Raw genomic sequence first — 22,956 nt, forward strand, 5'->3', positions numbered from 1 at the left:
TTGTAAAATGGAAGGTATTTCTATTCAGATGCTTTGTGGAAGAAACTGATAGGTTAAGTATTGATTTCTGGCAGCTTCTTTCAAAAAGAGTTAAGGTGATAAATGTGTTTCCATGGCTTTGGATTTGTTTTGGGCATCTTGGGTATATGGCCCTTCTTCAAAACAATAGAGTGTTTAAGGACCCTCAACTACCAGTTAAACTAAATGTCTACTAGGAAAATGGGTAGGTTTGTTCCCTGTCCCTTTGTTCTCTGTGACTATGTTACAGCTGTCAAGGAACTTAAATAGGTATTTAGGAAAAAAAAATTCTTCGTTGTTTCCCCTTCCTCACCTTACCAGTTAAAGCAGAAATAAACTAGTGATGACACTTTAGGTGGTAGAATTGAAACACAAACCCAGCTTCTGGCCACATGGGCCACAGGCAAGTGGCTTAAGCCCTTAGTGTGGGGAGGTGGGGTGGGGAGATTACTTCTGCTTTCCTCCCAGAGAGGCTTGATTTTGTCTCTTTTTTGGGTGTGTGTTGGGGGTAGTTGCCTTTGGTCTGGTAGGGTGTGTGTCCATTCTCCCCGATTACACTGAGGCTGGTAATGCAGGGTAACATTTCTCTCTGGCCAGTGTTTTTGGTATTTCTAAATATTGCAGTCTTGCTTTTTACTAGTAGATCTGTTCATTGTCAGTTCCAGCTTTCTTGCATGAAGAGTTTGTTCATTAACTTCCAATTTGAAGCTGCTTCTAACTAGATAGTCTCTATGGACAGTTTTGGATTTGATTTGGTTTTGGTTTGTTGATTAGTCTTTCTTGGGAAGGTTAATTGACAATAGCAGAGATGGTTTCTATGCCTAGGATTCTGCATCAAATCTTAATCCTTAACATACTCATAGGATTTTAAAATCCTTTCCAAAATGGGAAGGAAATATCCTGTTACTTTCTAATGTTTGCTAAAAGTTGTCCTTGTAAATGCTGATCTTGGTAGGTTTCTTCCTTTGTCATGTGTCCTTAGCCTTTTGGCCCTTTACCTTAGGGCTCTTCAAAGGAGAGGGGGATGTGGCATGGGGGAAAACCTGTTACTTTGAGAGAAAGTAAGAACTGGCTCAGAGCTCTTATGCAGAGTTCCTAGCCCCAGAATTAATCTAGAACCTGACTCAGTAGCACCAATAAAAACATATACTTAGCACTTGTTATATTCCAGGAAATGTTCTAAGCTTTTTATACACATTTCTCATTTAATCCACAGTCCTGTCTCTGTGAGATAGGTATTTATTTTGTCCTCATTCTCCAGATGAGGCCCTAAAAGATTAAGTGACAGGTTATACACACTGGGGCAGGGAAGATGGGAAAGAAGAACCTGAACAGGGTGGGGAGGGAATCTGAACTTTATTTGGGTGGATGTAGGCACATATATTTTTTGGCTTAGACACCAGACATTTCAGTTATACATCAAAACTGGAGGTAACACCGTTGATTCATTCACTGAAAGTTGTTTACAGTGATCAATATGAATTTATTGTCTTCAGACATTGCTAGTGTTTTGACTGGACCCCAGTATAGTCTGTGGAAGCAGGCTTGAGGAGGGGTTCATTTTGTTTGTGGTTAAGGATTTTTTCTGTCCTAAGAATGGAATCTTTGATCTTCCTAATTTCATTATATTCCTCAAAACAGTTGGAGCTGATTGTTTCTGAGTACTCATTCCAAACTTCTGGATATTTTCTCTGGAAAATATCCTAAGATTTAAAATTTCATCTGAATTTAAAAGATTGTTAATTTTTCTTTTTAATGGGAAAGAAAAATCGGAGCAATCAGGAATTCTGGTTTCATCTCATGGATAGAGATAAAAATTAGCCATTTACCTCAAGAAAAGTGATACTTCTGAATCCCAGCTCTTCAGTAGTGAGAACTGGCCTGTTTTTACTTGACCTCTACTTTGTGGTAGTGGGGAAACCCCTCTCCAGAGGTTGTGAGAAGGATTGCTAGAGAAAGGCTTTCTAGATCCTGGGAAAAGAAGTTCAAGAGACTGTGGCAATATTGTTAGTAGAAAAATGGTCTTCATCAAGTACTAGTCTTATGATCCTGAAACTTCATTTTCACCACAGTTTGAAAGGCAGCAAAGTAGGAGAGGCTGTACAGGGAAGGGGAAAGACTGAAGAGATGTATTACAGAGACCTCGAAGTGAATGCGTTAAAACAGGAAAGAAGCAGAGACGTGCATTCATTGAATGAAAACAAAAGAATATGCAGTGTCCGAGGTCAGAGCAAAAAGGTTTTAGTTTACCTAGTTGATTCCTTAGGTTTACATCTTAGTTCTCTCCTTATCTTGTATGTATATATAAATTAGGCTTCCTGAACCATTTTATTTCTCTTTCCAAAAGAGACTAATGGACGTTTATAGGAGACATAGGGGCCACTGTAGCAGTTTAGCTGAGGAATGTAATCAGAAACTATTCATCATTTTCTGTCCCCTCCTGTCTTAGGCTGACTGGTTCCCTGATGTGTTACCTGCTTCTGCCACTGATCCAAACTGCAGAACTTCTCATTCGTTCCCAAGGCCTCCAGGCAGTGTCCAGTAGGGAATCAACTCTAAAAGGAACCAGACGAACGTTTGCCAGCCCCTTCATTCTGGTGACTGAGGGAAGGAAAGTGTGGGAAGGGGGTATATATGTGTAGTCGATGGAAAGGAAACAGACTGTCAAATTACTATACCTCTTCAGTTTCTTTTACCAATAGAATTCTTCAACCATATTATTTTTTATTGTGTATGTATGGGGGAAGTTGGAGATGGTGACCTTGATTAGAATGTGATTTAAGAGGAATAAATGGAGGGAATGAGATAACAGACAGTCGGTTATGAAAGAGGTTGAAGTCTTGTAATAATTTGACCATCTGTGGAATTTTTTAAAGCCAGAGTTTACACAAATATCACTGATAGAGGCTGCCTCCTCATTTCCCACCACAGGAGACTTCTTGGACTGGAGGCACTTGTTTAATAACAGCTTGTCTTTGATAGAAAATGTTCAGGGCATCATCATACAAAATTCCAGTAGCAGTGACGCCTACACGGAAGACTTGGAACTGCAAACAGAGGCTGGGGTCACCTCAGTGACAACTGACGCTGTCCAACCAGAAGTTCAATTCTTGTTTTGGGGGGTGAGGAAGTAGACTGTACTAAAGCACTAAAACAATTTTTTGTCTGTACTTTCTCTTTAATTAAAAAAAATATTTTTTTTGGCGGGAGAGGGGGATGTTCAGTAGAATTTCACATCATATCTGGAGTTAAGAAGAGGATGGGGAAGCTCAGCCCTTCTTCACCCAAGAATAACCCAGTAATGACACCTCTACGCGTGGGAAGTGTTTCCCTCCGCACAGGGAGGATCTGAGGCTGCACCCCAGTGGGATTCCCTGCTTGAGTTGGAAGGCCACTCAGAGTAGATGCGTATCCAGCAAGAGTGCGGAAGGTTTCGCTGGGATGAAATACCAAAGGGGAAAGACACTCCAAACCGAAGGGGCTTCCTCCAGTTTGGAGGTAGGGGCTGTGCTGCGCGAAAGGGACTGAAGAGCCCGGGTGCCACCGTGGCCTGTGCCTTCCGCTGAGGGCCTGAGGGACGCGATGCTGCCGGGCACCGGGTTTGAGTCACGGGAGCCGGCCCGGCCGTGCCCAGCGAGCCAGCGCCAGACCCTGGCGTCCTCCATCTTCTCTCCTGAGCTCCCCCTGTTCCAGCTGCCTGAGCCACGGACCGCAGCACCACACACCCCCGCGGGGGGGGACGCCGCGCCCCATCCCCGCCCCCGGCCCCACCCCAGCCCCCCCGCGGGGGCCCTGACCCCACCGCCCGCGGGCACTGGCTGAACTCGGAGGCGGCGAGCGGGCCGCGGGGACGACCGGGAGGGGTCCGGGCCACTGGGGGCGGCGGCGGCCGGGTCGGGGCTCCCCCCCCGCCCGCGCTCGCCGCGGCGGTGGTGCGTCCCGGAGGTTACCGGAAGTGGCCGCGCTCGGCGCTGCCATGTTGAGGAGCCGCCGCTGCCGCTGCCGCCGCCGCCGCCGCCGCTTTGTTGTCGCCTCCTCCGCCTGAGGAGGCTCCCCGAGCGGGGGGAGTGGGGAGGAGGGGGGTCGGCCGCTGCAGCCATGGAGGCCAACTGGACCGCGTTCCTGTTCCAGGTACGGGGGCCCCCCCCGGGGGGGACACGGGGGGGACAGGGGGGCCGGGCCCGGGGCTGGCGGGCGGGCGGGCGCTCCTCCTCCCCTCCCTCCCGGCTCCGCTCTCCGGCCCGGCCTTAATCCCCCTTTGTTTTTCCGCCCGCCCGCCCGCCTCGGCGGAGCGGGGCTGCTGAGGTGAAAGGAGGCGGCCTCACGGGGTGCGGGGAAGAGAACAGGCCTCGGGGTGACCCCCGGGCCCCCCCAGCGCACACACACACACGCACACACACCCTTCCCTCCCGCCCTGAAGGGGAAGGGAGGAGGCCGGTCGCTGTCACCACCCGCGGCCCAGAGAAAGGAGGGCGCTGGGCCGCTGGATAGCGCGGTCCGCTCGGCCACGGCGCGCCGGGCCCGGGCCCGCACCGTGGGGTGAGGGGGGTCCCCGGGTCCTGCTCACTTCCCCCCCACTTCATCCATCTTTTCGCTCGCTCTCCGTTCTTTTCACCTCCCTGTCCTCTTTTTGTGTGTGTGTGTTGACTTTCTGACAAGCACCCCCCCCCCCGAGTCCCCGCGAATAGCGGGTATTCTTGGGCTCCCCGCCACTCCCCCTTCCCGCCGCCCCCCTCATGTTTACCCAGTTGGGGGGTGTTGTAAACGTGTATCCCCTCCCCAAACTTTTTCGTTGGATTTACGTGTTTTCATTCCCAAGCCTGTGCCGAGCCTTGGCAGCTGACACCCTCTCCCTCTGTCCAGCTCTCCCGCCGTCCCATTCAGCCCGGGGAATCCCCCGGCTTGGGGAGGGGGGCGGCGGGGGGCCGGGACTCCGGGAGGCCCCACCTTCTCCTGGGGCGCGTTTCTCTCTCGTCCCACCTCTAGCGTTTCCTCCAACCAAGTGGGGGAGACGGCCAGTGGAGAGAGCAAACAAAGTCCGCTTACAGAGCCCCCAGATGAGTCATTCGTGGGGTGTTGGTCTTCACTTTTTGCAAGAAACTTGAAGGTGACTGTAGCTGATGTGTTGGCAATCCTCTTGCCCGCCCATCTGAGGTGGGGACCCCTATCTGGAAGACCTAGAACTTATTTTTTCCCCGCTTCGTTTCTGTTTGAAAACGAAGCACTTAATGGGCAGTAGTAATGAGCTCACGGGGAAACTTAGGAACCGGAGGTTAGGAAGCTCGTCACTTTAAGTGCGTTCTTCCCGCCTCTCTGAGTTATTTTCCTTCTATTTGAATAACTTCGTGAAATCCCAAATGCGTAGCTTGGGCGCTTGAGACCTTTTGGAACTAACCAGGAACGGATGCAGAACTTTCAAAAAAAATCCAGCCACTGGACCCATCCCAGTGGAGTTAATATAAGGAACTGGATAATTCAAACAGTGCCTACTGTGTAGAGATGGTTTATTGTTTTAAGACATATTCTTTCGAATGTGAGTAATTTGATTTTTAAGTAATTGAAATATATTCGGGCTTCTTAAAATTGAACATACCCAAAATTACGAAATTCACTAACTTGGCCCTTATTGCGATCTAGTAGTTTTAACAAGTGCTTTGATGAGCTTGATAATGTGATAAGTCAACTTAAAAATGCATTGGAAAAATTTGATATATAACTAGCTTGCATCCAGGTTGGTGTAAAGGTGGCAAATGCCCTCTCTTGAAAAAGCTTTCAAATGGTCATTTTAAAATATGGGATTAATGGGCCACTGCAGTGATTTTTCACATGAGGAATGATTTAGATTTACCATATTAAACGTGCTCTCAATGGAGATTGAAAAAAAATGAGAGTTCTTTATGTAAAGGAAAACCCCATAACTAATTTTTGGAAAACTAGTTGAAAAATCTTTTGGAATACTTTTATTATTCTTTTCCTGGGGAAAGCAAATGCCAAGCATTTAATGATCAACTTTTTAATTAGATGTTATATTATTTAATTTTTTTCAGCTATTAAAATCTTTTTTTCCACCTGATGGAGAAGTGTGAAAGCTAATATTTGATCCTGGGCTTGGCAATGTGTGCAGTGAAAATTGTTGGAAAACTTATAATTTAGAGCCGAGGACAGTTGAATGGGTAAAGAGAATATTTCAGTCTTTTCTCTGGAAAGGTATGAATAGACTTACTCAGTTCCAGTTTTAAGTAATTTTCACTGGGGAAATGGAGAGTTAAACTCTCTCATTTGTTTCCTGGAGCATCCTGTTGAATTTATATTTTAAAGCAATTTAATACCTGCTGGCTTTCCAAATAACCTGGTGGAAAGTGAAAGCCATATCTGTTAAAATGTTTGATAGATGATTCTCCTCACAGGACATTCAAGATATGACTCACTGATGCCAGTTTCCTTCAGTACAAAATCTTTTACCCTCTGGCACTGGAGATTTCATGGTGCCATATCCTACCACCCTGGGTGATGAAATAACATTTCTGTTTTGGTTTTTTGCCAGCCCCAGAAGAGGAAAGCTTGGGCAGGGTTAAAAAAGCCTTGCAGTTGAAAGAGATGGGAGATAAAATTAAAACTTTGGTTTGATGATGCTAGTCAAATAAAAGTCTACCCAGAAGTTATATATTTTTAAAAATCACTTAACTGAAGGCAGGCCATGGTTGTTATTTTACTCTGTCTCTCCCCCAGAGAACAAGTTGGGGAAACCCAGTTCCCCTCTTAGAAGGCTTCATATAGAAGTGTGGGGATCCTAGGAATCCTCAGAGAGTGATTCCCGTAGTGGGCGAGGCATTCTACAGCATTTCACCCGAGAAGCAGGGACCTGGTGTGACCCTCCTGTGAGAGTGAGCTTCAGCAATGCTGTAAAAATACTTTATGTTGCCACAGACATCTGAATTGGTAAAATGGCAGTAAGTGCTTTTAGTACTCCATCGAACTAATGGTTGTTTAGAATTGAAAAATGCCTCTAAACACTATAAGTCTGAACTTTGTCCAGAAGATTTGCTTTCCCTATTATCTGATCTGTTAGCCTTTGAAATTGTATATCTTGAGCTATCTTCAGCTATTAACCGTTTGTATACTGTACGGAAGCTTGGGCATCCTACAGCCAGGTTGGAAAGGGGGTAAGATTGGAGTCCAAATTCTATAAAGTTTTTACTAAAGTCACTGGGGTAGACCCTGACAGTTACAGGAGCTCCATAAATTAAATTAAAAGTGGACTGTAATTCAGTATGAGCACTAAGTCCAGGAAGATACTCATAAGTAAGCACACAATTTCTATGAGTACTTCCAGGACTCAAAGGAAGATGCAGTCAAAATTATTAAATTGAAAGTGGTTAACTCTGGATATGACACCTCCTGATGATTTAGGGAAGTCTGGTTCTAGGCTTAGCTGTTGTGCTGCTATCAAGTAAACATGGAGCTGTGTGTGGTAGATGTTCTTATTCGTCAAGAGAGGAGCTCTGTGTGAGTGTGTCTGTCTGTCTCCATATTTTTTTACTTAATGGAGTGTAATGTAGGACTTAATAGAGTGAAAAGGGTAAATAAGTATCTAGAGTGTCTGAGGTGATGGGATGGGCCCTTGCTAGGACACTGTATGCTTAACATATTTGGAACTCTTACCTCTGAGTGCATGTATCCTTTTAGGATGACAAAACTCAAGCATGGGGGCTCGAGCTCACTGTCAAGAGTTTCAAAAATAATGTTAATCAAATATAACATTAGGAAGAACTATTTCAGGAATTTTTTCCCATCATTTCCTAAATGTTTATCAGTATAGAGGTATGGAGAATTTTGGAAGAATCAAAACCAAGTGAGTAACTATTCATAAATACCAAGAACCTGACCCACAATGAAATTTTGGTTTCAGTGCAGCTAAAGAAAATTTCCAAACGGTGTCCAGCTCCCAGTTTTGGAGTGGAAAAGCACTTTATAACAGCAAATGTCCAATACTTTAGCCCTACAACTGCTAGAAGATGAAAATGAAAGGAATTTAAATTATTTATAGTTTGTTTTCTCTTATTAGTCTGAGTTTGGGGTTTGAACAACTAGTGTTGCTAAAGGATGCAGACTTCTAGTGTAAGATTAAATGAACTGAGAAACAATTGACAGGTGTTTGCTGGGGGCTGCCTTCACAGATGCCTTCCAGGATGATTAATAGCAGATTCCATTTCAACCAAATCTTTTAGTAGAGTTAAGTGGAAACTTTAAAAGTAAACTTAACCACTAGCATGTGTGTTCGGAGACCTAGATTCCTTGTATTACTTAGCAACAGCCTCTTTCCTCGGTCACTGAGAGTTTCTGATGGAAGGGGAGAAACATCTATTTTCCTAGGTAAAATAGACAAGTAGATGATTACGTGTCTGTATATGTATGTGTGTGAGTGTGTGGCTTGTGGAGTACTGCAGTAAGGTGCTGTTAAATAGTTAAGTCTGGAGTGTAATTTTTTTGACAAGTTATTTCAACTTGGTTTCAGCACTGACAGACTAATGCAGACTCATTTCATCAGCTGGTATGTCCCTTATGAATCAGGGTGGTGTGTAGTTTAGTCAGCTGTCTGAAAGCAAGATCACTGTCAAAAGTTTTGTGTCTGTGCAGTGATTTTAATGCTTTGTATTGGGAGCTCTGAGAGTAGCTAGGTGGTTGCTGGATCTCTGCTGCAGAGAGTAGCTTACAGTCTCCTTGATTGTTTCTTCTGGTCTCTATTGTCTGAAGCATGTTGAATTTTGAAGGTCATTGTGAGAGGCTGAATTTCTGAAGTGTAAATGTTTGGTTTTAGGCCCACGAAGCCTCCCATCACCAACAGCAGGCAGCACAGAACAGCTTGCTGCCCCTCCTGAGCTCTGCTGTGGAGCCCCCTGATCAGAAACCATTGCTTCCAATACCAATAACTCAGAAACCTCAGGCTGCTCCAGAAACATTAAAGGATGCCATTGGGATTAAAAAAGAAAAACCCAAAACTTCCTTTGTGTGCACTTACTGCAGTAAAGCTTTCAGGGACAGCTATCACCTGAGGCGCCACGAGTCCTGCCACACAGGCATCAAGTTGGTGTCCCGGCCAAAGAAAACCCCCACCACGGTGGTTCCCCTTATCTCCACCATCGCTGGGGACAGCAGCCGAACTTCGTTGGTCTCAACCATTGCAGGCATCTTGTCAACAGTCACTACATCTTCCTCGGGCACCAACCCCAGCAGCAGTGCCAGCACCACAGCTATGCCTGTGACGCAGTCTGTCAAGAAACCCAGTAAACCCGTCAAGAAGAACCATGCTTGTGAGATGTGTGGGAAGGCCTTCCGAGATGTGTACCACCTCAACCGGCACAAGCTCTCCCATTCGGACGAAAAGCCCTTCGAGTGTCCTATTTGTAATCAGCGCTTCAAGAGGAAGGACCGGATGACTTACCATGTGAGGTCTCACGAAGGAGGCATCACCAAACCCTATACTTGCAGTGTTTGTGGGAAAGGCTTCTCAAGGTACTGCATTTTGCTTTGCTTTTTTTTCATTATGGTATCAGTACGATCTCTGTGTGATCTGGAAGGTTTATGTGAGAATAGATATTTGCAGCCCTGTGTTATTAGAGGAGATTGGTGACAGACACCTCCAGGTCTAGTTCCAGTTTGGTGTGGCTGACAAGTGGTGACATAGTGATTAAGTTATTATTTCATTTAAGAAGTGCCTTGGTGGACTCAGGCCTTCTTTTGGCGCATCAGTACTTCTTATCACTGCAAAACCATTAGTTTTCAATTCATTTGGGTGGCTGGACATGAGATTCACTGCACAAATCAAAGAAACATATCCTGGAAGTTGGGATGACCTTGGAATCTCTTAAAACTTTTAAGAGAACGTTTTTTTCCATTTTTCTGTGGTTACTAACATTTCACTAATTTTCATTTTTAGAGGCTTTTAAAGTTAATGTAGTAGCAGTTGTCTCTGGCAAGTGTTAGGACTAAACTTTGGGTATTTTGTAATTGTAAAGAATCAAGACCTAATATGATTTGATGTTGACTAGGAAAGAAAATTAACAGGTAAAGGACTAAGACTTTTGTTTATGGTAAGAAAGGTAAGGAGGCTTGCACTGGAGGGTGGGGGAGTTGTTAATTCTGCTATCTTTCTTTATTTTAAAATGTCCCCCACCCATGTCTGACAAGCATGTAAACATCACAGTAAGTAGCATTTCTCTATGTGTGTTCCATTACATCTTCTGTTGAAACTCTCTCTTTCACAGGCCTGACCACTTAAGCTGTCACGTAAAACATGTCCATTCAACAGAAAGACCCTTCAAATGCCAAGTAAGAGTTAAAATGACTTATCCTTAGTGTAGCACTTAATGCACATTATCCAGAAGGTCTGAGCCAGTCAAATCTCACCTTTCTTGAATAGTCTTAAAATCACTGACTTGAGTAAATGTGGTCCATTTGAATTCTGGTTTTATAAAATATAAATGACAGCTTCTATTTCTGTGAGGCAAGATCATTTAAAAGTGTAAATGTTGTTTTTGTTAAGCTACATTTCATTTTCCTTGGGCAACAGTATTTATTGTTATAAGAAAAAAAAATTTATTGTCTTGCAAAGGTCGTTGTTTATTTGAAATGAATAAATGAATGAAGTGTTTTAAATTAACTTCTGGGCTGATGGTTGAGGTTGTGTTAACCGTAATGGAAGAAAATATGAATTTTCTCCCAAATGTTACCACTTACTGGATTTTTGTCTGCTATTGCCAAATTTGGAGCATTCTCTAATGACCTAAGTTGTGGTAATGAAAAGGTTAAGAATCTTGCTAAATGAAATGACCGTCTTAGGCATCAGTAATTCTTTTTTTTTGCTGGAAGTCTTTTTGTGCTCCTTTCAGTTAAATTTGTTAATGACTGGTTTTATTAAGTAAGTGATTTGAATTCTAAGAAAAATCCAGCTGGAGGAAGGAAGCTAGTGTCATTGAGTGATTACCTGCCATGAGGCCTTGGGCCAGGCTCTTAATCCACCAGTAATTTTGTGAGGTAGGTATTATTTTTATTTTACAGATGAAATAAATTCAGATAGGTTAGCTAACTTGCTGAGTATTACATTGTTTAGTGAGTCAGGGAGCTGGATTTAAATCCGGGTTTAACTGACTCTACAGCTCACATCTTTTCACTACTCTGTTGATATTTTTTTCTTCCCCTCAGAATGTAAGAGTCTAAAATTCACCAGGTGTTTTATCGTGAGTGCAATTCTAGGTAACACATGCAATTAAAATTCAGCTAATTCAGTCTGCTTGCTGACACGAGTAGGGTAATACCTAGAATATAACGTACTTTAAAATGAGTAGAACAGGATAGTCTATATTTAAAAAAAGTTTTCCTCCCTCATGCAGACGTGCACTGCTGCCTTTGCCACCAAAGACAGACTGCGGACACACATGGTACGCCACGAAGGCAAAGTATCCTGTAACATCTGTGGGAAGCTCCTAAGCGCAGCATACATCACCAGCCACTTAAAGACACACGGGCAGAGCCAAAGTATCAACTGTAATACATGTAAACAAGGCATCAGTAAAAGTAGGTGGCACTTCAAATTGTATTTCTTTTGCATTTCAGATTGATGGGATCTAGATTTTTTTTTATAATATATTGAAGATATTTTCACATGTGTTCGCAGGACTATATTAATGTTCACGTTACTTGTTTCCTCCTGTTGCTAAAGTATGCAAACATGCATCAATGGACGGCGTATATTAGTGTTGGAAATACACTTTACATACATGTATACAGGCAACAATGATAAACTCTCCACTAATTTTGCTTTTAATCCTGTACTGTCTACTAATAACGTCCATGTTAGAAGAGCACGATTTCCCTGCAGCTATTTTTCAGTGTGTCCCTTCTTCTGTGGGGTTTGAATAAAAAGCTTTAGTGTGTTAGGATTGTGGCAGCAGAAGCCATAGTAGGAAGCTGCATCTTATGCCAGGCGATTTTAACTGTTGTTATTTAATGTTAGCAAGATTCTCAGGCACGAGTGCCCCCTAACTCCTGATGGTATTAATAACATGTCCTTCATAACCTAAAGAAAAAAGCAGTGTTACATAATTTTACTTCTCAAACCCAGATCTATAGAGAAAAGGGATAGCATACCCATTTGAATGTTTAAATCCTTTGCTTACGTTAAATTCAGAGTTGAAAAGATAGAATATTCCAGGGACTTGTGGATAAAATTCAATACTTGCATTTACCCAAGCTTTTTTCTAAGATCTCCCTAACCACCAGAAGAAAGTGTTTTCCTAATTCTGTATTCTATTATATATGTACTTCATGCAGCAGAAACATCAGATTCTCAGGATAGGTGGCCAAAAGTGAATGGGAAAGAATGGTTAATGTGTTTCAATCTCATTCGTTTTTGCTTCTTTGTAAGTACATTGGGTTTATTATCTAGCATGTCAAACTTTGTTAACTTTACAGAAATTAACTTTTAATGTACATCGTTGTGGTCAGGTAACTAAGTATGTTACATATTTTGATGAGCATTAATTATTCCATGCTAATATTACCCAAGTTCCATTCTAAAAGATACTTGCTTTTTAATGTAGCAAAGAATTCTTTTATGTTGGTTTTCCCAGCTCTCTGGATTTTTAAAATTTATCTATTTTGACCAGTAGAGACATAGCAGCACAAAAGATGTACTATAGTAAAAAACCTATCCGGTCAAATGATAAAGGTCATAGAGGCATGAGGAGTCAAAGTATCTAAGTTCGGGTTTTGAAACAATAGCCACGCTTTTTCCAGGTAAATATAGCGTTTCTGTCTTTGTCTTTGGAGCAGCGTGCATGAGCGAAGAGACCAGCAGCCAGAAGCAGCAGCAGCAGCATGTGACGAGCTGGCCAGGGAAGCAGGTAGAGACGCTGAGACTGTGGGAAGAAGCTGTCAAAGCAAGAAAGAAAGGTAAGATGAGGCATCCAGTGCTCATAGCATGGCTAGTGTGTTTATCTAGTATGCCAAGTAACAAAGTAAAACAGCCACAGCTTAGAGAATTCAGCTTTATGGGAACACTTTAAGGAGATACTGTATGCTAGGAAATACCTGGTAAAGTTACTAGCAACAAAGCTTCCAAGCTTCCAAATAAGTTTTTTTTACTAGGAAATAAAAATTCTTAGTACTTCTTGTCAGGTTCTTTCTTTTGACTTAATTTTGTTACACATTTGTAGCCAAATTTGGTCCTTCTATGTACACTCAGAGTTGCTTTTTATGTTCATTTTTATGGCAACCTCCATGCATTAAAGGCTCTTTTTTGTGTTTCTAAAATAGTCCCACTCTTAAAGGTAGATGAAATATCCTTATGTGTACATAAGTTCATTTTCTTACACCTGTGTTGTTTTCTGCTCTTTAGTGTTCTTTCTGAATTGTATTATTTATTACATATTTCAGACTCTATAATGCTGATGTCTTTTTTTCTCAGTCTCACCCTTAATCTAATTCATTCTGTCACTGGGGCTGGCATTAGCTTATTTAACATGTATGTACTTCAGTTGTTAGTGACTTTACTGTAATTGTTACTAAAACTGGGAATGGTTTGCTTTTCTCTCATATATATCTTATAAAGAAGCAGTTGGAGTATCAGTTTTCAGCACAGTTTTTTAACTTAGTAGTTGTAGCTTTGGCTTCTGGACTACTGTGCAACCATTTCAGTTAAATCATCTTGTCAATGTATCATCAGCCACAGGACAGGTTCCTAAATTCCGTTTTTCCTTCCCCACCCTTGTCATGTCTTACTGTTTTATTTTAAACTCATAAGGAATCCCCTGCATGTAGGCTCTGCTGTAATTCCTTTGCTGTGTAGTTTCTTCCATCCTTTGCGTTCATGTAGTACAGCTATTCCCTTCCTCAGATCCCTTCTAAACATCCTGTACTTGGAAAAAGATAAAAGGAATAGCTTTTCCATATATCTACTGGCATTGGAGGAAAAGAATGCAGCAGTTCAGATAGGCTTTCCACTTTGCCTCAGGTGCTGCTTATTCCTATCTTCCAAATGAATATTTGTCATTATTTTGATAAAATGTTTTGTGATAAGAGAAAGGGTGGAGAATGGCGGGGCGGGTAGGGGAGAAAAATTTATATGTGTATGTGCCATGATAATTGCATAGTGGGTTAAACGCATTATTATGAAGGATGTTTTGCTCAGAGAAGAAGTAAGAGTAAAAGTGCTTAAGTTACAGAAAGGGATAGGGTTAGATTAAAAAGGAAACGAAGGGGAGGTGGGGAGATGGCACGCCCACCAAGCAAGTGAAAGCTTACTTGGGGAAAACAGGAGGAGAATTTTTTTAGCATGCTACCATCACCTCAAAAGTGAGTTGGTTTTCTCCCTCATTCTTTTCTTCTGCACTCTTCTGTTTGGTATTGCATTTCAGTGTGCTTGCACAATAAGACTCAGTTGTTTAGCTCATCTTCTGATCTGCATGAAACAAAATGCTATTGTATTCCCATTTGTTGCATGAATCTCTTTGGAAACGACCACTGATGTTAGAAACTTCTGTGTTCATGTTAGTAAATGTCACTTGTGGGGGGAGAAGAGACTCCTGACCTGAAAACCTGAACTTGAATCAGCATGTCCCTTTTAAATATTGGGCTTAAATAAGGTAATATAAGTTTCCAAACCTGGATGACAATCAGATCATCATCTCAGGAGCTTTTCAGATAGATAGATTTCCCAGGTTCCATCTAAATCTCACAATTGAATTTCCTGGGAAGCAGTTTTTTTCAAAAAACCTCCCTAGGTAAATGATTTTGATCATCAGCCAGGTTTGGGAATCCCTGATATAGAGTATGGAGCAATGCCAAGGTTACATCATGCTCATCAAGGAAGGGCTGCTCATTGATTCAAGGGTCCACCTGAGGTGATTTGACCATGCATGGCCTGTGGGCAGACCTCCATCTTTAGTCTCAAATGCATTTCTCCGTTTTGACAGCCAGGTCACAGCCAGCACCCCCATCTGTCTTCTTACTGCACTTTTCTGACACACCAGCAGGTGGTGCTGATTTTTGTTGAGGGGTGGTGTAAGGGGTGTCACCTCTGAGGGAAGTTTTCCTTAAGAAGTGCCCAGGCTTTGCTGATAACAAGGACCACGGTCCCCCAGCTCACTGCAGGGTCTCCTAGCTTGGCTAGTCCCCCTTGGTGTGGCTGGTGGTGTGTGGAATACATACAGTTAAATGACACCAGGCATAAAGTAGGTGATTATGTTAGCCTCAGAAAGGGAAGAAGAAACGGGAGCAGGGAGGAGAACATAAACCTACTGAGGGATACCTGTTCATTCTAAACAGCGTTAAGAAACAACCAGAAACAACAGAATTATTTAACTAAAATGATTTTTCTAAGACTGAAATAAACAGATGATGTTAAAACAGCTTGTTTATCCATCCCTACTTAATGGATTTTTAAAACCTTAACAGAATATGGCTTCACCTCTGAGAAGGCTCTAGAGTACATAGCATCGAGGACACACACCTCTCTCTGCTAGTTACAGTGTGCCTTGTGAGATTTTTCTGATTATCTGTTACTGTGTGACCATCTGCCCAGCTTTGTGTAAACAAGCTCTTCCAGCCTGGCCTGTGGGTGCTTGGTTCTTCCCGGCAAAGTCTTTAGAATTCAGAGGAACTACATGGAAGTGGTAGTGAGAATACTTAGCCCTACTTGATATCTCTGCCCCCCAGAGTGCCTTGCAGAAATTACCTGATCTTCCAGCGTCACTGTGAGGTAGGTAAGTAAATCTCAACTCCAAGTCAGAAGCACCAAGGCTAAGCCAGTTGCCTCAGCCTTGTGAAAGGCACAGCATCAGAAAAGAGGTCTGCTCTCATGCTGGGGTTCCTGGCCCCCCGTCTTGTGCTCAGAAGGATCCTCCCTTCCTGTTGACCACAGGGTAGAAAACTATAATTGAATTTATTAAATGTTTGTCCTTTTTAATTAAAAGAAGTTGATTCAGAAACTGAATTGTGTTCACTGTTTTGAGAGTCTAAAGGCCCTTTTGTCTTCTTATTTTAGAAGCTGCTAACCTGTGCCAAACCTCCACGGCTGCTACGACACCTGTGACTCTCACTACTCCATTCAATATAACGTCCTCTGTGTCTTCTGGGACTATGTCAAACCCAGTCACAGTGGCAGCTGCAATGAGCATGAGAAGTCCAGTAAATGTTTCAAGTGCAGTTAACATAACCAGCCCAATGAACATAGGGCACCCTGTGACTATAACCAGCCCATTATCCATGACCTCTCCTTTAACACTCACTACCCCAGTCAACCTCCCCACCCCCGTCACTGCCCCAGTGAATATAGCACATCCTGTCACGATCACGTCTCCAATGAACCTGCCCACGCCTATGACGTTAGCTGCCCCTCTCAATATAGCAATGAGGCCTGTAGAGAGCATGCCTTTCTTACCCCAAGCTTTGCCTACATCACCACCTTGGTAAACAGTATTATAAAATCAAAATATGGGTTCAAGTAAATATTTACCAGCAACTTTTAGTTTATTAAAGCAAAAGGTAAACCATGAAATTGGGAGATTTATTACATTAGTTATTAATAGTGTAGTAGCATTATTCTCCAATTTGGCTGGGATTGTTCAAAGTAGGGTGTGTATGTCACTTATCACTGGACCACTTTAGTTTAATCAGAAATTCCTTTTAGCTGACAGCATTGCTTAAACAGGATAGTAGTTGGCAAGATGAAATGCCGGAATTAAAACCAATCATAAAAAAGCAAAACCCACTTCAAAATTAAAAAGCAGCATTACTGTTTTGATCCCAAGAAATCATTTTATTCTGAACACTAGCAGAACTCTTCTCCCCAGGATGGCTGATTTTAACCTGAAGTTCTAAATCCATGGATTGAGAGCTAGTGTAAAATTGTCTGTGTTTATTGTTTTTATGAGTAAATACATGCATTGTCATAATAAAATGCATTTCAGAGAATATGCATTTTACCTTTGGGAATATGTTAATTTCAGGCAGCATTCCCTATGGGAAAGGTGATACCAGCTCTGATATGCAAAGCATATGATAATTTATCATTCTATCTTCAACATATAATAGGGATTGTGACCTGATATTTGGAGATGTAAATATTGCTCAGCATACTAATCCTGATGGAATATAGCATTGTAGTTGACTTTTTAAAAAAAATTAAAAAAATAAAAACAAAATATACACATTGTGTTTTGGTAAGAAAAGGCCGCAGCTGACAGAGGAGAAGTCAAGTGTGCGGGCAGGCAGACTCCTAACAAATGGAGGCCAATGGGACTTCTATTCAGAGGTCAAGGAGTACTTTGGAACAGTTAAAATATATTGCTTTAATTGGAAGACGCTGGAGGCACTGGGATGTGATATGCCCCTCTCTCTCCCAATCAGAGCCTGTTGATATTTCAACAGGGAAAGGTGTGTTAGTTGCTCATTAGAGTTTATGTCTTATATTAAATTGTATACAGTTTTTATTCTAACCACTAACTAGGTAGTATGCCCCTTCAGAACAAGCAGAGTGTATCTTTTTTTTAAAAAATTTCTCCTGTTTCTTAATCAAGTATTGTGCAGATTTGTTCAACTTTGTAAATATGGACATCACTTTTTTTTCTTTGAGAAAACACTTCTAACAGCTCTGTCGGGTTTTCAGGGAGACAGCTGTCTGCACTCCCTGCAGAAATCCAGCAATGATTGTGCACGTTAAGACATGTGCTTTTTATTTCTTAGCAGGATGTTTTATCTCTGTACATAAAGTAGAAACCAAAAGCTAGGGAGACAGATACTCTTTACACCATCATGCCACACATTAATGTTTCTAAAGCATTGTGTTTTGAAAAAAAGTTACTAAAACCAAGATGCTGTGATTTTTTTTTTTAAGTTGCAATATGGTTTTGGTTTTTTTTCCTTTTTTTAATCTTGCAGTTAAGAGAAATGGACATTAGTTGTGTTAATCTTGCAGAATGTTTGCAGGACTGACTATCAAACTGGATGACTTCCATTTATACCCCACTGTGTCAGTTCAAGCATCAAAATACCTTGCATCTGAGGCAGACTTCCTACATCAGGGACAGGTATCTGTGTGTCATTTTACAAAACAGTTCGAGGGGGTTGAACTACGTAGTAAAAAAATAAATAGTACTTAGTGTAAAATAATTTTATAAATGATCTTTTGTACTTTAGGACATTAAATTGTACAACTTTTGTATATATAAAAGCTTAGGAACTTTCTGTTTAGCAGGAAGGCAACACATTCCTACACTTTTAATGTATATGTTTGTTATAATGTCCATGTAAACATGCCCTATGTTTGTGCCTTTTAATTAGTTTGTCTCAATAAACAAAATGTAGAGAAAAATATGTAGCTATGACTTTGTTACAACTGTTCCTATCCACAGTACCAAAATGGTTTGTTTTTAATATGTAGAGCATTATGTGTGGACTACTGGAAGGACTCGTGTAGGGAAGGCCCATGCGTGGCCCTGCTGAGGCCTGGATTGGGCAGGTCGTGTCCACATTTGGAGGAAGCCAACGTTTCCTGGCATGCAGCCCCAGGACCCGGTTCTGGCTCTGCCTGCTGGGACCTGCCGTCTCTCTCTGGCTGGGCTGGCAATCACAATCCTCCATGATTGAAATGGCCCCGGCTTCCTCCACAATGGCCCAAGGAGCAGTCCTCAGTGGGGGCAGGTGTGGACCCTTCCCCCAGGCTAGAGTGTGGTCGTCAGAACCCTGAAAGTATTAGTTCTTTTAAAAAAAAAAAAGAAAAAAAAAAAAAAAAAAAAGCTATATACTAGGAATGATTGCTTTATCAATTCATTGTATAATAAACAGGAGTGAGACTTCATTGTATGACTTCAGTTAAAATGATATTTTGTATGCATTCTTTATTCACTTAAGCTTGTCTGCAATAATAAACCCACGTCGTGTCTTCTTTTGGGAGGGAGAGAGTTGGCAGGCTGGGGGTGGCAGCAGGCCACTGAAAGCAGGGGCCGAGTAGGTTGTGTGGTGAAATTCTCCTGTCTTGGAACTGGAATTGAGTTTTGATGCTGATGAACTGATTCAACCAAGTGTTGAAGGCACGACGGCCACCGCTCACGAAAAAAGCAGAGAGTTTGTTTTTCTCTTCTGGTTGTAACCTGGTTGAGAGCTTCCCCTTTATCAGATTGGCAGCTAAACAGTTGTATTAGATCATCCTCAAATCTGACATCCAGCCTGTTAACGCTCTAGGGCTCGCTGCTTGGCCTACATTTGCCTTTTATTGTGTACCCATTTCCCTCCTAAGGTGTGCTCCTAAACGAAGGTTTCTATGTAAGCAGATGGATGATTTTTCCTGTCAATACCAGCACTGTATTACTAACATGCAAAAACTGCAGATTTATTTTGACAAATTAAAGTTAACCGGTCACAAATGTTATGATGGATTGCTTAATACCTCAGAAGCTTCACCATTTCACCATGATGATAGAAAAATTTTTGAAGCACTGCTTCTCCAGGTGTACACGTCTTGATATTGGGCTGGAGAGAGAGGGAAGGACTAACGTCAGGCCGGTTTGACCACCGAGACGGGAGAGTGGAAATGCACCAGACTGGCTGCAGTAAGAGAAGTAACCTCTGCCAGTCAGCTTGAGTAAAGCCCAGAGCAGGTGGGTTTCAGACACTTCTTTGCATGCTCTAAACCCAGTTTCTCTACTTGAAAAGGGTTTTAGGCTGGGTTGCCTACCCATTTATGTTCAACTAGATTAATCAGATGTCTGCTGAGTACCAACAATGTGCCAGGCACTGTTAGGCACTAAAGGGCATACAAAGGTGATTAAGACATGGTTGCTGCCTCCAAGGAGGCTAAGAGAGATATGACAAGTACCCAAGTGACAGTACCACCAAACAGCAAATCAAGATGGATCTGACACCATTTTTTAAAAGGTTTTGGATACCTACATCTGTTTCATGTATAATTTTGAGGCTTTCCAAACTTCCTCTGATAATTGCTTTAGTCTCTATTGACTCTGAAAACAGCTGGAGGAAGAGTTCCTTATGTTGCTTTTGTCTGGAATGGGAAGTGTTATTTCACTGAGTTGTTAACAGTCCTGGCTGTCCAGGTGTTTCCACTCTTCTCAAGGGGCCCTGCTGTTTGGTCCTCTCTGGAGAGACCTGGGTTCGGGATGTAGAGGGGATGGTGGAGGTTTTCCCTGTAGTATCCTCAAATATCGTTGCATGGAATGGTAATCACTTTCCCCTCCCAGGCTTAATAAATCTGGCCTTCAGTCCTGCACTCTTTCCTCTCTAAAGAGTCTTGTAGCCTGAAAGAATGCCATTTGTCCCCATTTGGGCCTATAAATCTCCCCCACAGCTGATCTGACCCTGGCAGATTACTGGATAATCTCTCCCTGTCTTGTAAAAGTAGGGGCCAGGCAGATCAGTGTGTTATGGTTCACGGCTGAATACTGACTGAGTTTGTGCATTGAGCTAGACTCCAGCTTCTCTTGGCTGCTCACTTTTGGGCAATCAAAGGCCCATGTAGTTCCCAGGAAAGGAATGGAGGGAGGGTCAAGGGCGGCTCTGCTTTGGAGCTTTGTGTGATCTAGCCCTCCCCTTGGGCCGGCCCATCAGGAGTTGACTAGTTAGTTCTCTTCTTCCCAAGACAGGTACTTGACCCAGATCTTGGCCTTGGACCATGAGGGTCAAGTATTCTTTCCTTTACAAAAACTGCCCTGTCATCATAAGGGAATGGAGTTTCACACTTCAGATTCTGTATCACCACTGACTTGCATCATAGCTTCAGAAATTTTCTTCATCCCTGATGATCTTTAAGTTGACATCCCACCTCTTTCCCAACTGTTAAATATCTCTTTGAAGAGTACATGGGAGAAGAAGAACTTAAAGTCACTCTTCTTATTGGAGTGAATCCTTTCTGATGTATATAACTGCCATCCATGCAAGAAGAATTCTCTTGGGTGTTTTGGTAAATTTACATTGTTTATGTATGGAGTTTTCTCAAAGTGAGGTCCACCTGCATTTGGCTGTGTCAGCCCTTTCACCTGAATGTCATTTTTCCCTAAATACACCTGTAAAGAGCCTGGGCAAGAACTAATAGGCTAACGATGGACATTTGAGGACAACTCTTCATTCTGCCAGTGAGCGATTCCTTTGGCACAGCAGCTAGAGAGGACGAGGAGACCAAGGGAAACGGAAGGGACATGCCCTTCTAGTGACTGGTCCAGCAGCTTTGTCTGGCAGTCAGTGCCCAGGTCCAAGGCTGGGAGGAGTAATGTGCCAATTCCAGAGGCTGCTCACGGAGAGGGGAGCCAGCCTCAGAGACTGGGACAGGAAGCTAAGTCTTTGTCAACCTCAGGGGCAATTGGGGGCCACCAAAGCCGTGGTTCTTACAGAGTCAGCCTAAATCCACTCAGAGATCAGGCTTGAAGGAGGCTGGATCCCCAAGGCCCTTGGTCATGAGCCAAGAAATTCCTAGCTTTGTTAATGGTGGGAAAAGAGCCAGAGAGAAATCAGCTTTGCTTATGAGGTGAGGGAGAGAAGGGAAAGGGGGAATTTGGAGGTTAGAAAGAGGCCCAGGGAAGGGGGAGAGAGAGATTTTGGAGAAACTGTCCTTGTGCTTCCTGTGGTGTCATCTCCACCCTGTCCCCCTCCCCTTTCCATGCATCTGCCCCGAGCTGGACATGATTACTCAGAGGACCCTGAGACAGGCTGCTAGTCTAAGCCAGCTGTGATGATTTCAGCTCCAGTCAATAGGCAGAAAAGAAGACATGCTCTTCTTAGCCAGAAAAAGCACAAAATCAGTAGCTGAAGAAAGAGGCAAGATTCAGGTGATTAGTAGGGAATCCCCACCTGTGGTGGCGACCCAGGAGCCACTTCCAGCTGAGGAGGTGTAGGGGTCCCCCTTCCTGAAATCCTAGAGCTTCATCCCAAGAGAGTAGGCCTAGACTCCAGGGTGGCCTGTCCCACACAAGTGAAGTTCTGCCACTTTGCCAACACCAGAAACTGTGGCTGTCAAGGATGTCTGAGGGAGAAGACTGGGGAGAAGGTGGAGTTGTGTAATGAGGAAGGAGATAGAACCTTTGTATATTCTGCCCCTTAGGCCTAGAATGTCCTCCCCCAAGCAGCCCTGCAACACATTTTCTCTGTTGTGAACCACTAGATATCCTTCAAAGTCTAATTAAAATGTTCCCTCCAAAGCCTTCCCTGTAACTTTTAGGCGGTTCATTCCTCCTTGGTATACAGGCAGAATTGATACCCAAATAAAGTGGAGGTGGTCCAGGGCCCTGCAGAAGGGAGGCTAGTTCCTAAGACTGTATATTCCAGATGTTTTGCCACATCCCTTAAATCTCTGGTTCCAAATTAGTGGGACCATGGCAACCTGCTGCTGACTTGCCCTTGTATCAATGAGTCCCAATGTTCAGGAAGCCCAAAACACAAGGCATCAAGTACCAAGGCCAGAAACAGCAGCAACAGGTAAGTGAGGCCCCCAGAAGATCCAGAGCAGGGCAAGACCTGGCATAAGGGACAGCTGGGAGGTGCTGTAATACAGGGTTGCAATTAAGAGCAGGAGCTTGGAATCTGACAAGCTGGGGTGTAAATCCAGGCTATGCCAGTTGGAACTGTGTGTCCTCAGGCAAGATACATAACCTCTCTGGCCTCAGTTTCCTCAGCTGTAAAGCAAGGATGATAATAGTTCCAACCTAGTAAAGTTTTTGAAGATCTAATTCATGTAAAGTGCTTAGTACAGAGCCTGATATAGAGGAAGGAGCCTCAGATTCAATATACCGCCCCCCAACCTGGTCCTCCTATACCCTATGTAGTAACAGCAACATTAATTCCCTCAGAGGCACCAACTGCGTTCTCCAAAAGAGCAAAGGAGCTGATTGCCTTCCTTCATGGCTTCCCATCTCAGACGCTGAGATTTTTGAGGAT

At 43.0% G+C, this 22,956-nt stretch overlaps 1 protein-coding gene across 7 annotated transcripts; it reads left to right on the forward strand.

Moving 5' to 3' along the window:
- Positions 1-3,881: 3,881 nt before the first annotated feature.
- On the forward strand, positions 3,882-19,439 carry VEZF1 (vascular endothelial zinc finger 1). Of its 7 annotated transcripts, none has more exons than XM_067021455.1 (8): positions 3,957-4,149; positions 6,066-6,225; positions 6,748-6,968; positions 8,837-9,531; positions 10,284-10,347; positions 11,391-11,592; positions 12,850-12,969; positions 16,061-19,439. In XM_067021455.1, exons 3-8 carry the CDS (start codon positions 6,963-6,965, stop codon positions 16,486-16,488), a joined length of 1,515 nt encoding a protein of 504 aa, XP_066877556.1. In that variant the 5' UTR covers positions 3,957-4,149; positions 6,066-6,225; positions 6,748-6,962; the 3' UTR covers positions 16,489-19,439. The 7 variants fall into 7 exon arrangements, with proteins under 7 accessions (XP_066877558.1, XP_058903720.1, XP_058903718.1 ...); XM_067021456.1 differs by having other exon boundaries at positions 6,066-6,191; XM_067021457.1 differs by lacking the exon at positions 6,066-6,225 and having other exon boundaries at positions 3,882-4,149; positions 11,409-11,592.
- The last annotated feature ends 3,517 nt before the right edge of the window (positions 19,440-22,956 follow it).

The sequence above is a fragment of the Kogia breviceps genome, chromosome 19, assembly GCF_026419965.1.
Source record: "Kogia breviceps isolate mKogBre1 chromosome 19, mKogBre1 haplotype 1, whole genome shotgun sequence".
NCBI classification, from domain to species: domain Eukaryota; kingdom Metazoa; phylum Chordata; class Mammalia; order Artiodactyla; family Physeteridae; genus Kogia; species Kogia breviceps.